We start from the raw sequence: 13506 nt of genomic DNA on the forward strand, positions 1-13506 counted from the left end.
GGACTTTGTGAGCAGCCTACAGGATACCCTCCCTGATACAGGTTCTTACAGATTCAAAATAGTAAGTACTAGGTAGATAAGGCGAGTTAGGCTTATGTTTGTTTTCTTTATTTGCAAATGTGTATTTGGCTGGAAGGAGTTCAGATTGGTATTTTGCTGAAAAGATTTTAATTTGTGCTTGTATACTTAGGCTGGGAGGGTGTTCCCAGTGTCTATAGCTGAAAGACCCTGTACCAATTCCATTTTTTTTTTAATTTACAAAGATAATTTTTACTGTTTTTTCTTTCTTTAATTAAAAGTTTTTCTTGTTTAAGAACCTAATTGTTTTTTTATTCTGGTGAGACCCCAGGGGACTGGGTCTGGATCCACCAGGGAATTGGTGGGAAGAAAGGAGGGAAGGGGGAGAGAAAGGCTAAATTCTCTCTGTGTCAGGATTACTTTCTCTCTCAGGAAGAATCTGGGAGGGAGAGAGAAAAGGAGGGGGAAAGGTGCATTTTCATCTCTGTTTAAGATTCAAGGAGTTGAATCACAGTGATCTTCCAGGGTAACCCAGGGAGGGGAAGGCTGGGAGAGGCAACGGTGAGGGAAAGGGTTTACTTTCCTTGTGTTAAGATCCAGAGGTTCTGGGTCTTGGGGGTCCCCGGGCAAGGTTTTGTGGGGACAAGAGTGTACCAGGCACTGGAATTCCTGGTTGGTGGCAGCGCTACAGGGTCTACGCTGGTAATTGAGCTTAGTGGAATTCATGCTGGTACCCCATCTTTCGGACGCTAAGGTTCAGAGTGGGGAATTGTACCATGACACCACTAGTTTAAGATACTCACCTGATATGTTACTCAGTATTCTTGGTATGTATGGTGTTTTGTTGTGCTGGCCCAGAATATTTTCACTACAGATTCTCAGGCATTTTACTGCACTCAGACTGGCACATAATTTAATAGATTGAGATAACAACACTTCTACCATTGGTCATTTAAAACAAGAACTATTTCCCACTGTGCAGCAGTACAAATTTAAGAAGAACTTTCCCCTAACTGACACATTTACTTACTATGTTCACTATGGCTCAAGTTTAGTCAGTTGATGTCAACTACAGAAGGGGAGTATATAGCTTTCTGTCATCTGTGCAAACCATAGGTGGCTTCTGTTTGAAATCTGAGCAGTATGTGCTTCTGCTTAGATCTCTAGAACAGAGTTTCACATGAAATTTGACTTCAGAGTTGAAAAAGAAAAGAAAAGAAAAGAAATGCTCTAGCATGGCACAATTTATTCACCCTCACAAACCTCCCAAATCCTCTAAGCTTACCCAATCTTTCAAATATAAATTCTGATCCCCCCACCCCCGTTACAGCCAATACCTTTTTCTGGCTTCTTTGGATCTTATCTCCAATTCCCCTTTAGGCCCTCTTACTTTGACAGAGGAGGGAGGCTCCACAGGAGAATTGCAACTAAGCATGCACGAACAATTTTCCAGCAACACATTTGACCTGTTAACAATCTCAAGAATGTATTGAAGACGAGAAAAACAACTTTTAAACATTGTTTTAAACACAAAAAAAGTACTTAATATGCGTAACATGCGTGATGTTGTGTTAGCTTGTTTGTTTAAAAGATAAACAATTACATTTTGAAATCTGCAACAACTGGTAGTGTCTTTTTTCATAACACATGGCAACAAGATACTTCCAGGCCATGCTCTGAGGACCAGACTGTGTCCCACCTGACTTGAAACCATAGTGACTCAAAACTATATCGTCTCTCTAGCATCATATTTTTTAATGAGCCCTTCCTTAATTACTGGAAGAGTTAAATATATCAACATGAAACTTAAACCACAAACAGTTAAAGTTCTTCACAAGAATGCATAAAATAAAAAAGTTAAAACTACGAACAATGGTAAATATAAAAAAAAGTTTTATTTTCTAAAGCACTGGTGGATTTAATGCTTGTGAGAGTAAGGGAAGAGCAGCAGGGGACAGAACCAGGCATAAAACATGTAGGCTTAGTGGAAGTTTTCTAACATGGATTTAATGCACTTCAGCCTGATCTGCAACACCCTTGCTACTAGTGCCCTGGCCTCCTGAACAGATACTGTCAGTGGTGCTGTTTTGGTGATGTCCACAAGGGATTAGGTTGAGACCACAAAAGTTCTTTTCACATAAAACCTAAACAGGATTTCAGTCTAGATCTCTAGAGGCTAAAAAGCTAGTCCCCCATTCAAACAGTTGTAAGGGCGCCACTATGCTTTTGACTGTCTTTCAAATGGAATTTCCTATTTAAAGCTGACAACAGATAAATGATTCTTTAACAGTTAATCCAACCAATGAACACAACAACCACCTAGCTAATGGACGTTTTTCTTTCTATATACCAGATGAGTTAGGGTTTTTTCACTGAGCAAACAATTTGTGTGCAGTTTCTGTAGGCTGTTAAGTATAGTATTTCAGAATGTCATGCAACATTAGGTAAAGCAAAACTTTTATACAGACTAAAATACCTCATAGGCTTTTTTGGTTTCTTTTGACTATTCGTATGCTTGTATATAATTTCCATCATATACACATAGGCTGTTGGAATTTATGTAAACTTTCACAGAGAAAAATCTGATCATGCAAATACCTTTAACAACTGTCTAGATAAAGGTCTAAGTTTCCAAACAGAAAAAGCTCCTTGCACTGAATTCTGAAGTGCTCTCCTTAACTCACAATAAGTCAATTATATACTCTATATTTTACAAATAGCTGTTTCTACTTCATCTCCCAGGTAGTGTTACTTTCAAAGACAGATACAGGACAACTCAAGGAGAAGTTATGAGCTGGATATAGTTTTTTGGTTTTTTTTGGGGGGGGGGAGGGGAGGCTGTGTTCGGACTAAGTTGACTTCCTGTATAATGGTTCCTTCTGGCCTTAAAATCTACAAAAAAAGCAAGTTACATATGTTAATGGGTGCATTAGGTGTTTTTTTGCCAGACAAAATAATTTATTTTCTTTAGAGGGGAGGAGAGAGGTAGGCAATTTAATTACTTATCGCAAATTTATTTATAACATTCAAAGTTTTATCCCAAGACAATATTGGCATAAAAAAAATCCTCTCAAGCTAAAACCATTAAATTTAAAGTAAGCTTTAAACAGTTTTTATAAACTTCAATAAGCAAGATTTTATAGCTTTAAAACAACTAAAATACTCACAACATGTATATGCTGAATAACACAACTGGTAATTGTATTTTGCTCTAGATTTTTCTAATTCCACCAAAGCTGCTACAGGTGAAAAATTTCAGAGCCTAAACAATAGCACCGCTTATTTACTTCATGTTGGCACCTCAGTAAGGAAATATTTTTATGGCTAAGAAAACAGCCAAGTGTTTCCAAGTATAAACATGTCAGACTAGAAATTAGCTAAAAAAAATAATGGCAACAATTTATTTTGAACCATCATTGCTCCCCAGGGACACATGGATAACTCCTATGTTAGTCCAGCTCAGACTGGACATATTAGCAGCTCTCTTTTCCTGGCTCTTTTCTGTTAGTAACAAGTCATTCTACATACATATTCTGCCACCTGTTGCTAGCAACCAGTGGGGCAACTTCTTTGAAAAACCCTCTTCTGTCAAAACAGCAAAGAATCCTGTGGCACCTTATAGACTAACAGACGTTTTGGAGCATGAGCTTTTGTGGGTGAATACCCACTTTGTCGGATACATGCATCCGATGAAGTGGGTATTCACCCACGAAAGCTCGTGCTCCAAAACGTCTGTTAGGCTATAAGGTGTCACAGGATTCTTTGCTGCTTTGACAGATCCAGACTAACACAGCTACCCCTCTGATACTTGTCTTCTGTCAAAGCACATTTATGTTCAAATATGGGAAACATACATGCATGTTTAGCTCTTACATCCTGAGCATAATTTTTATGACAAGTTGGCTGGTTACAACAATATTTGGTCTTTAAAGGGGTTTCTCCCTCAGACTCTAACTCCTCCCTTTCTAAAGTCTGAACTGAATCGAGTGACAATCAATTCGGTGTAGAATAAACAGCATGATAAAGAGAGGGCTCGGTCTACCTCATGAAAGGAGCCAACAAATAGAGGGGGACAGAGTCCCAAATGATCCCCCCAGAGGAAGGAGAAGAAGCTACAGGTTGTAGGGCCCCAATCTAACAAGATAACCATTGACTTTAACAGGCTGACTCGCATGATTATCAAGGTTACTGAAAGAAGATCTAGAAGAGGAAGACTTGACTGCTGTGTTTGCTTATCTGCAAATAATCAGATGCCTACCAAGTTAAAACAGTTCAATTTCCTGGGAAGGGAACCGTGCACAGCGTGTGCTATAAACTGCCCCCAGACGCTTCACTAGATTTTAAACAAACGAGCAAAGGAGCCAACCCAGGCAGGGCAGAAAAGGCGAATCACCCGGAGAGCGGCTGTATGCCGGTAGGGCTGCTCTGATTACACACGGGGCTCTATGCGGGCAGTGCCAGCGCCGCCAGGGCAGCTCGCCGCGTGTCCCGCACACGCCCGGCCGCGGGGCAAGGCTCGAGCCCCTCGGCACGGCAGAGGGAGGGACACAGGGACACACTCCCTCCCGCAGCCCGGGCCGGGGCATCACTTACTGTGTGCGGGGGAAGGCGCAGCAGCACCGAACTCGCGGAGCAAACAGGTCCCTGTGCAGCGCGTGCGGCGACTCGAGCCCCGGCTGGGATCTGCCGCAGCTGCCAGGACCTGGGGGAAACTCCCCAAACCACCCCTCTCCCCACGCAAAGGGACATGGGCGGGGCCAGAGCCCCGGGGGCGGGCACAGCCAGGCGGGGGCGGGGCCATGGCCAGGAGGGCGGGGGCAGCGCCCGGAGGCGGGTTTAGCAGCGAGGGGCCGGACCAGGTGAGCGCGGGCGCTTCCCACCCGGCACTGCGGCAGTCGGGGCTCGCTGAGGCTCCGGATGTGGACGGGGCTGGGGCTGGGCAGCCCGGGCCGGACCGCGCGGGCTGTCGGGACGCCTGGGAGCGGAGTGCTCCCGTGGGAGACACCAGCACCTACCTCTGAACACGGGGCGGGCAGTGAACCAGCGGGGCGCGCAGGGGTGGGAGGCATTAACGTTGTCCAAGAGTCTCTGCTTTTCCCTGGTTTTTGAGTGAAAGGCAGGAGCGCGCGTGCTGGACTGTAGCGGGGTGGAAGGGAAGGTCTTGGCTTCCCGGAAACTCTCCCCCTTTCAGCGAGCTGCCCCGCGAGCTCTCCTTGCCTCAGAGCTGCTCTACCTGCACCAGTCTACTCAGTCCTTTACCGTCCATAGCTCTCCCACGTGCACGTGCCAAGCCGTAGCAGTGCTCAGCACAATCACCGTGCATAGTTACAGCTGTGCTCTCTAGTTTGTGAATGGAATTGTGTCATGTAATTACGTTCACTAAAAGTTACAATTCAGCTGAAGTCTGGCCAGTGCTTCACCTCTTCACTTCTCTCCTTGCAAGAATTCCAAATGACCCTACCAGGACCAGTAAGAAAACAGGCTATTATAAGAATAGCAGGTGATACTGGTTTATGGCAGTTATGCTGAGCTCTGAATAGAGTTTTCCTCCTCGTTTCAGTGATGCTCCTGGCGTCCCTCAAACATCTTGTAATATGTAAGCAGAGTCAGGATAAGCTCTACACTGACATCTGGTGGAAAGAAGTTCAGAGAGTGTATTTGCATAGGCACGCCCACCCTATCCCAGACTCCCAAGCTGTGGGATTGCTTGGTGACAAATTGCTCACCCTCAGTTGGGTGGTACTGGCTAGACATGGGACATGGGTTCCAAAACCCAGTGAATTGAGAGAGGTTGAGACAGGTATTTGTGCCTGGGGGTACAGTCTCCTTGTGGAGCTAGAAGCACCAGTTGCACCCCCTCCTCTCTCCAATGTGGTATGTCAGAGTTGATTTTTTTATTCCCTCAAGAATTTAAATACAGGTTACTGAGCTGAAATCACTTTGGGCTAATGGTGCACTAGCACTGGGGCTCCCCTACTATGAGCTGGAATCACTAAAAGCTAAAATCACTGAGCTGAGAGCACTGAGTATGGTGCTAACTAGTGGGGAGCCCAAAACTATACTGTGGAACAGAGCTGCTGGCGGAGTGGAGCAGTTTGTGGGGACGGCTGGTGGCAGCAGAGTGGCTGACAGAGCAGAGTAGCTGTGGGACAGGTGGAGTGGCCTGCAGAGCCGAGCAGTTTGCAGAGAGAACCGGAGCAGCTCATGGAGCAGAGCAGCTGGTGGAGCGGAGCAGTTTCTGAGGACGGCTGGAGGAGAAGCGTACAGCAGCTGGTAAAGCGGAGCAGTTCGTGGAGAAGGCGGAAGCAGAACCCACGGAGAGGCAGGGCAGTTGGCCCAGGACCACGTAAGGTGCCCCTTTCTATCCAGGCTGGGGGGAGGGACCTCTACAGATGAACTCTCGAACTCTGGGGTGGCATTGACCAGAGACTTTTGGGTTGTTGGACTTTGGGGTGATTGGACTTAAAACCCTAAGGGGAAAAAGGACAGTGCCAAAAGTACTTGGAGGTGGGTTTTTGTTTATGGTTTGTGTTATAACCCTGTTTGTGGTGTTTCTCCAATGGGATGCCTCATTAATTCCTTCCTTTATTAAAAAGATTTTGCTACACTCAGACTCCGTGCTTGCGAGAGGGGAAGTATTGCCTCCTAGAGGCGCCCAGGGGGGTGTGGTATGTGAGTGTCCCAGGTCACTGGGTGGGGGCTCGAGCCGGTTATGCATTGTGTTACTGAAACGGAACCCCTGGATACTGAACCCGGCCCTTGTTGCTGCCAACTCAGAGGGGCAGAAGGGTTACAAATATTACCAATAAAAAGAATTGTATTCACATCTTCATTGTACACCATTTGTCCCGCATTCAATAGAGAATTACACAAGCAAGAACAAAAAAATAGCTCTAGGCGTGACACTGAATACAGTATCAGGTACAAAAACAAACTGGGATTTTGAAATTTTACAAATATTGTAAGATTTTTAAAAAAAACCTCTTTTTTCCTCTCCACCTGTGCACATGCTCATAGCTGTCAGGTTAGAATGATCTGACTGCTGTATAGGTTCCCATTCCTTTAATTTTGAACTGCTTTAACAAAAACACTTTCCCTACTAAAGATAGTGGATGAAACTGAGTCCACAGGATATGAGTTTATGAAGAATGTCAGTTATCAAGCAGAGCTACTAACTTGAGAAACAGGTTCTAAAGGTGTTCAGAGTAAATACAGATTAAATGTCTGAAAATGAACATGAATTGCATTTATCCTTATAAATTAAATGAAGGGGAAAATACAAGGCATGTTTTCTAGTGTTTCTAGAGCTATATTTGGTATCCTCAAGGTCATGCGTTATAGGTTAAACTTGTGATTTGGTTGTAAGTCTATGGGAAATTCCCTTTAGAATTGGATATGAAATAACCTCAGTACATAACTAAGTCCATTGTCCAAATCATACTAATAAGACTGCACTTCATTAACATGGTTTAGTCGTTAAGACCAGGATACAATCCACCCAACAGAGCAGATGTCACGGGCAAATTGCTGGATAAAGTGTATGAAAGAGAAATTGAGCAGTGTGCAAAAGGTCTAACGGGTAAAATTGTTAACCAGAGTCTTGATGGGTGGAGTAATGTCCTCAATGATCCTGTTGTATGTACTTATGTGACAACAGAAGGGAATGTCTTCCTTACAGAAACAATTGATACATCAGGAAATGCACACACAGCAGAATACTTACTAGAAGTAGCAGTAAAAGCTAGAACTGAATTTTTTTTCAAATGTCTAGTATGCAGCTTGGTCACAAACAATGCTGCAAATGTATCCAAGATAAGAAGAAATTATTTAGAAGAGAGTGAAGAGTCTCCCAAGCTAAAAACATACGGTTGCAGTGCTGATTTGCTGCACCTCCTAGCCAAAGACTTCAGTGTTCCAGAAATTAAGGCTAATGTTGTTGAAATTGCAAAATACTTCCGTAACAACCACTGTTGCAGCAGCTGCTCTGAAAAAAAGTGGGAGGAACCAAGCTAACTCTCCCACAAGACGTGCAGTGGAACTCAGTAGTGGACTGTTTTGAGCATTGTATCAAGAACTGGCCTAAGCTGATGACAGTTTGTGAACAAAATCGTGAAAAAACAGATGGCACTGTCACAGCCAAAGTTCTCAACATTGGGATTAAGAGAAATGTTGAACACATGCTGAGTACCCTGAAGCCTATTTCTGGAGCCTTGAACAAAATGCAGATAAATAGCTGTTTTATTGCGGATGCTGTTGAAATTTGGAAGGAACTGAGTGAGATCTTAAAACTTAAATTACAAGCATTAAAAAAACAAATAGAACAAGCTCTGTCTCCAGCTCATTTTTCTTGCAAATGGTCTCAATACTCAGTACCAGGGTCAAACCTTACCTCCTGAAGAAGAGGAGTTGGCTATGACATGGACGTCCAGCAATCATCCCTCCATAATGCCAACTATAATAAACTTCAGAGCTAAGGGTGAACCGGTCAAGAAATAGATGTTTGCTGATGATGTTTTAAAGAAAGTCACACCAGGGAACTGGAAGTCACTTCAGCACTTGGAATCAGAGACTGTTGAAGTGATAATCTCACTTTTAACAACAGTAGCTTCTTCTGCTGGAGTAGAAAGAATATTTTCTTCCTTTGAACTAATTCCAAATTGAGAGATCGTTTGGGACCTGAAAAAAACAGGGAAGCTTATTTTTCTTTTCCAGATTATGGACAAACAGGAAAATGAAGGTGAAGACAACTGAGTTAGCTGCAGAAGCCAATATTTTAAGTTTCTCATGTTGACCTGACTGTCATTTTAATTTTTGTTTTTTTTAAATAAAATCATTTAACAATTTTAGTTAAAAACATATTTAACAAAAACTTGACTGTTTAACTAAATTCAAAAATTCATATGCTTGTTTTGTTAAAATATTCTGTGTTTGCTGTTGAAGAAAAAAATCCAGAATACATAACATTGTTGTTTTTAGTTAAATAAAACAATTTAAATGTCTGGTGATGTTGTCCTCCTAATACAGCATGGCAAGAAAATCCTCCAAATATTAGTGATTAACCTGTTGAATTGGAGACAGTTCACCTCCCAGTGACTTCATAAATATCTGCTTCCATTATCTTTGGTAAATGAAATAACCAAACAATCATTCTTTTTCTGATATAGCTGTAAAAGTAATCTGAAAAGTTTTCAAAATAAATCACTTTAAAAATGTATAGTGTGTACCTTTTAAAAATGAAACCTACATCTATCTCTGAGTTGTGAAGAATATGTATTAAGTTTATAACAACCAACAAGAATGCACTTTTATGTAGAAATCCATGATTAAATTGAGTCTTCCTGACTAGTGATTTAAATCAAATCCTCCCTGCAAGCTGTTCTTTTATTTTGTCTTGCAGCTGAACTGAAATGTGCTCTTAGGTACCAATGAACTCGAGGTGGCAATGCCTGGTGCCTTCTGACAGAACCTTCTTAGTTCCATGCTCAGAGAAGGGAAGGTGAGTCTTTCACCATGACCGTTTCTCCTTCAGGTTTCCCATCCCCTGTGGTTGCTTTCCCCTGCTGCGTTTTGCCTCCCATATGAGCAGTTGCCCAAGCAAAGCCCATGATTCTTCCCGATGGTCAAGTGGTGAGTGTTTGGTGCTATCAGCACCATGGCCATGGGCTCAGTTCATGGTCAAGGGGCCTGCTTTGGTGCCTTTGCCAAGACTGATCTTTGGAGGCTGCTTTCATCCTCAGACAGGTGTTTTGAATGCAGCAAGTTCTAGTGTCTTGTCATAGAACCATGGGGTTAGGTGGGATCACATCTAGTCTAACCCCCTGCCAAGATGTAGAATTTGTTGGGCGTAAACTATCCAATACAGAAAACTTCCAGTGAAGGAGCTTCCACAACCTCTTGTTTTTCCCTTTTAGGTCTCCCCCACCACCTTTTGTTTTTCCCTCTTTTTCTTCTTCTGTTCCATATTTTTTGCACTCTTTCAAACTCCAACCTCCAGGGCCTGGTCTTGATGGGCTTCTGACCTGTCCTGTGGCCAGTCCTTGTCTTGCCACCTCACTTATATGGTACTCCAGCCTGTGTCAGCATTGTGCTGACAGGGAGTTTCTTGCCCCTGATCCCTGGCCAGAATATGGTGCTCTCACTGCCATGGACTGGGTTCGATTCTCAGTCATGGAAGGCTTTCACATTGTCCCTCCTCCTCAGGGATGGCAGGGTTGGTTATGTACAGCAAGCATAGTGGGGAGTGGCCAGCTGCAGTGTAGCCAGGAGGGATGTGTCTGCATACAGGACAGTAATGACAAGCTGTCCTTGTGTTTTACCCTGTAGCTGAATTGTGCTGTGCTGTCAGGTGCCAGGGACCCTCAAGATGGCAGGCAGTACCTAGTGACTTTCAGCAGAGTCTCCTTAGCACAGTCAATAGTCAGTTTCATAATTTGAAGATCCTGAGTTTGATCCTCATAGTCAGTCTTTTGCTATGGCCCTTGCATATTTTGTCACCCCTCTCCCATGGTTGCTGGAGTGCAAGCTTTCCCCTACTGCATTTCGCTTAATGGGGGCCCAGCTGTATGAGCAGCTGCCGTACTGATGCACATGGTTTCTCCCTGGTAGTCTAGGCCAGCGTTCTCAAATTTTATTGCACTGCATCTCCATTCTGACAAGAAAAATTACTACATGACCCCAGTGCCCTGTGTTACTCAGAATAGTTAGTATTTTAAATAAAATATGCATTACAAGGCTGTATCTACAAAAAGTAGCCATGAAATATTTTAATTCACAATATAATAACAAGACAATCTTTCTATCCAACAGTAAAAAATAAAAATAAATATGCACCTAATGGGAGGGGTGAGCTTGTATTGATGAACACAAATCCTTGAAGTAGGGCTCTGTGTGGGTGAGGTAAAGATGGAGGTCATCTTCAACAGTGAGATGGAACCTGTATTTGTTTTTCAGTCAAGTCAGTGCTGAAAAGCCAGCTTCGCACAGGTTGGTGGATGAAAATGGCCTGAGTGCTTTCAAAGCCGCAGATGACGGATCTGGATAGTCTCCTTGTACAGAAATCCAGAAGTTAGCAATAGATTGCTTAGAAAATCTCAGCATTGATGTCTTTTCTCAGGAAAGGTCCACTAATGTTTCTTTCACTGTCAGTGACATAACAGCACTTGCAGTCATTTCTGCATTAAAGGGATTTCTAATCCATGCCTCTGTTTTCCGATCCTTTTCATGGTAGTACTCCCGAAACTGCTGCTCAAAGCTTTCCAGGAGGCTAATAATAATGGGTTGATTGTGCAAGTCATGCCTTGGCAAGACCGTTTTCATCCCATGTTCTGCTGCAACATGGGTGGCTTAATAGTTGACACCTGAAGGTAGGGGAGAGCCTTAATAGTCCACCTCTGGAGGGTAAGTGGCAGACCATGAGGCTAGAGCAAATTTTCCCATCCACAGGTCAGAAGCCAAGAATGGAGCACCTAGATCAGCCAGAAAGCAACAGCAGGAATGCTCTTCTACAGAACTAGCTGCACTTATTTTGGGGAAAAAAAATGTCCCCCTGTTGGGGCACAGAAAAGCAGATGTGTCCAATTTTACTTCTATTGGCCTAGAACCCCAGATCAGGGCACTCTGCCTCCTGACTGGCTCAGAACTGCATGTATGGCTCTGTTTCCACCAATCAGAAGCCAGGCAAGCTTGTCAGCGCACAATGCCAGGAGCCCTGTTTGAATTGCAGATTTGTACTGGTGGAACTCTGCATTTCTCCCAAGCACCAGGAAGTCCAAGAAACCTACAGAAGGCTCACTAAGATTGCCCCATGGAAGCTTGACTCTGCTGGGGACCTTAGCTGCACTTGACCCCACAATCAGCTAGCCATCTGCACAGATGGAGATGAGTTCATAAGCAATCATAACATTTTATTAACCCCAGTTGGCCACAGTGATGTGGTTAGTGATCAGGCTTTGTTGCTTTCTCCAACACAACTTAGGTTTGATTCCTGGTCATGGAAATCGCTTACCTTGTTGCCTCTGGCAGTGCCGGTTCTTGGAGGCTGTTTTGAACTTAGCATACTCTAGTTTGTTTTTTTCCTTTTAATTTTCTTTGTTCCCATGCTCCCTTCCAACTTCCAGGGGTTTGTCTCGTTGGGTCTTTGATTTGTCCTCTGGCCTATTCCAGCCCCCAGCCCCACACGTATGTTCCTCCACCTCATATCAGCATTGTGCAGAAATGGTGCCTCATGCCTTTTCTCCCTGCTGGTCCAGTGAGCCAGCAGTAACATTGGTATGATATGATAGATTTCACAACAGAATGAAGTGGAAGTTTTTTTTTTTAATTCAGGATGCATATGCTAGCAGATAAGCAGCAGGGAGTGGAAGAAAGGGTAACAAAGTTGAGAATGAATTTTTGGAAATCCATGCTTGCCCCCACACCAGTGGAATCGGAGAAATAATTTATTCTGTGCTTCTGTATTGTCTGTTAGTCATGGTTCTCAAACTGTTCTACAAATAAAACCTTTATAGAAGTGGAGTCTATTGCTGAGAGGTTGAGCATACCTCAAGTGTACTTAATTTTGGAGAAAAGGCCGTTGCCATAAAGCAGCAGTTCTCAAACTGGGGGTCTGGACCCCTCAGGGGGTCACAAGTTAGTATGAGGGGTATCGTGAGTTGTCAGCCTCCACCCCAAACCCTGCTTTGCCTCCAGCATTTATAATGGTGTTAAATATATAAAGTGTTTTTAATTTATAAGGGGGTCAACACTCAAGCTTGCTATGTGAAAGGCATCACTAGTACAAAAGTTTGAGAATCACTGTTGTAAACTTACCTACACTGCCTACAAACTTGGTGTCTCTATTTATTGGGTAATTACCTCAGAATTAAATAACTTTAATAGTTATTTACACTACAGGAATGAATCTCACATCAGTTGAAGTCTCCTACATCAATGTTATGTCATTTTGGGAATGTTCTGATGATCTACATTTGGACTGTTGCAGGTTGAAAGGCATGATTATGGGGGAGGAGGAGAGTGGATAGTAGAAAGAAGTCAGTGCAGTAATAGACCAAGTGTGTGAAAAAGTGGGAGAGAAAAAAGGCAGATATACAGAATAGGGACAGATGGTGAGACGCATTGTGGTAATGTACAAGGGAAAAAAATTATAAAAAACGCAAATAGTTTTAGAGTTAATATGAGCAAAAGAGAAAATCAGTATCAAGTTACCAAAAAAAATGGATTTTAGAGCAAGAAGAAGAAAGGGAGGAAGAAAATTACATGATGTAGGTGTTTTTTATTTTTTAGAAAGTTATTTGTTCAATGTGCTGAACCTGTGATTTAGCAGTGGCCTGGCTATTTCTAGTAAAAATAAAATACTTAATCTCCTACCCTTTGACCATGCTCCAGGTTTGACCGTGCCCTTTGAACACTGTTACCCTCTTTTTATAAGGATTGCCAGGTACAGTATAATTTGCAGTTTCCTTTATACATAGAATATGATGAAGGTGGTAC

General features: G+C 43.1%; 1 protein-coding gene across 1 annotated transcript in view; it reads right to left on the reverse strand.

Annotated features, from left to right (window-relative positions):
* TNFAIP8 (TNF alpha induced protein 8) overlaps positions 1–4762 on the reverse strand; it is a 95787-nt gene extending 91025 nt beyond the window's left edge. Inside the window, exon 1 of the mRNA XM_030567858.1 lies at positions 4612–4762. Within this exon, the coding sequence (XP_030423718.1) occupies position 4612 (1 nt within the window). The 5' untranslated portion in view covers positions 4613–4762. The remainder of the gene's footprint in view (positions 1–4611) is intronic.
* Between the last annotated feature and the right edge of the window lie 8744 nt (positions 4763–13506).

Source organism: Gopherus evgoodei, chromosome 6, assembly GCF_007399415.2.
Source record: "Gopherus evgoodei ecotype Sinaloan lineage chromosome 6, rGopEvg1_v1.p, whole genome shotgun sequence".
In the NCBI taxonomy this organism is placed as follows: domain Eukaryota; kingdom Metazoa; phylum Chordata; order Testudines; family Testudinidae; genus Gopherus; species Gopherus evgoodei.